At 29.9% G+C, this 1,994-nt stretch overlaps 1 protein-coding gene across 1 annotated transcript in view; it reads left to right on the plus strand.

The window, feature by feature from the left end:
• The window catches only part of LOC105458996 (dehydrogenase/reductase SDR family member 11-like), a gene marked incomplete at its 5' end in the record, with an annotated part of 2,943 nt that extends 2,236 nt beyond the window's left edge, over positions 1–707 (plus strand). Inside the window, 2 exons of the mRNA XM_011704647.1 lie at positions 250–390; positions 464–707. Coding sequence (XP_011702949.1) covers positions 250–390; positions 464–544 — 222 coding nt within the window. The remainder of the gene's footprint in view (positions 1–249; positions 391–463) is intronic.
• Positions 708–1,994: the final 1,287 nt, after the last annotated feature.

Consider the following 1,994-nt stretch of genomic DNA (forward strand, 5'->3'; position numbering starts at 1 on the left):
ACTACCTACTGGGGGGGGGGGGCGGAGCCCCCCCAACCCTCCCATTGGGATTATTTCTTTTGTTACTTATTTTGTTAATAACTTTTTAAGGAATAACGAGCGATGGCTTCTTGATAGTCACTCCTTAAGAGTCAAGATTTAGGTCAAAGTCAGTCAGAAGTCATTTGGGGCTGACTGTGTAAAAGTAAACATTTACCTGCTTCTTTTATCAATGCAGATTATAAGCACTTACTTGTTTGGTTTTTTCAGACCATTAGTCCTAGTTCTGTAAAAACAAATAAATTTGATCATTCGAAGGCAAAGGGAGTCTCCTTCAAGAAAACAGATTTTCAACCGTCAGACATAGCGGATGCTATCATTTACGTTCTTGGAACACGACCGGAAGTTCAGGTTCAAACTCTTGTTGACATACTTGCTTCCTAATAAATATAGGAAAATTATTTTGCATATTACTTAATTGCAGATTACGCAGCTTATCATCCAGCCCACTGGGGAGTCTATTAGGGACATCTATAAGGACATATTGAGAATTGCAAGACAGTAATTGTCTTTGAATTTTCATTTATTCCAACTTTTAATATTAACACACAAATACTTCCTAAAAATGTAATGTCAGTTGATACATATAGTGACATCTAAAGATCAAGATAATAAACAGTATTGTTTGAAAGAATAAATAATTACTGAAAAGTTTCATTATTCAATAATGTGCGTTTCTATAACCATTACTATATTTATTACAAATAACTATCATTACTATTTTTAGTATTCGTTCTATCGCATAATCTTAGATATACGGGATCAATTAGTTTCTGTACACTGCATCAATAACTTGCATTATATCGTAATCATTCGTTTAGCATTAGCAAATTAAGCCGGAATCTTAGATTTTAATCCCGTTGTATCAAATGCGTCTTTATATATTGTAAAACATTACACAATTAAAATAAATTAAAAAATAAATTGATAAAATTTAGTATATATGATAAAAATAATGAAAATAGATAGAATTATAAAAATTTCAAAAAAAAAAGAAAATAAAAAAAAATCTTTTTTTTGTTTCAAATATTATCCTGAAATCAGTACTTGTAATCTTTAATGATTAAAAAACAATACAATACTTCTCCGATACAGGGTTTGAAAACAAATTTTAACTATCAAACTGTATTTGTTATTGTGTCTATAACAGTTATTGTAAAACCTATACCGCTTATTAGGAGAATTTTTACCGTAGTAGTAATTAATGATTACTGTAAAAAAAATAAAAGTTGAGAGAAAATAAAAATATAATTAATTTTTCCTGTTTTTTAGCTCTCAATACATGAAGAATATCTTCAATATGATGCTTCAGTATGATAATGTTTTTAACGTATCAACTTTACGAGAAACAATTTTATGCTAATAATAAAGTAAAAAACTTGGGACTTATAAAAATATTAAGCTTTCATGTTGCTTTCCATTTTTTATATGAATATAAAATTTTTTACATCTAACAGTTGTTATTTAGTTGTATTTAGTTGTATTATTACCCACGTTTCACTTAATAGTTTTTAATATAATTTCTTTTAATATACACTCATTCTTAGCTAAATAGCGAAGCAACGTTACAGGTTTTATGTTTGTGTAATCATTGTATTCAAATGCCGGCGAAGTGGTTGTTACTGGACGAAATATCCAATAGTTACAGATTAGCAAATGTTCGCTAATATTAGCTTATAGTAAACTATTATACATATGTGTATATCTATCTCGTTTATGTAGTCACGAGGTTTTCGAGATCAAAGACTCTGCTGGCGAAAGAATTATACTTGCAACCTTCACATTAACGCACCATATCAGCGATGCGTGACATTGAACTGATACGCAACGTTGATATTATACGATATGCGATTACGCAACAAGTCTGTACGCGTCTTTATGTTCTGTAAGTTAGCAATTTCAATTTGCCGTTGGCAGTCGATAGGTCTGTATCTGTAGAGTGTCTGATATTTAAT

This window comes from Wasmannia auropunctata, unplaced genomic scaffold, assembly GCF_000956235.1.
Source record: "Wasmannia auropunctata unplaced genomic scaffold, wasmannia.A_1.0 LD334238.1, whole genome shotgun sequence".
NCBI classification, from domain to species: Eukaryota; Metazoa; Arthropoda; class Insecta; order Hymenoptera; family Formicidae; genus Wasmannia; species Wasmannia auropunctata.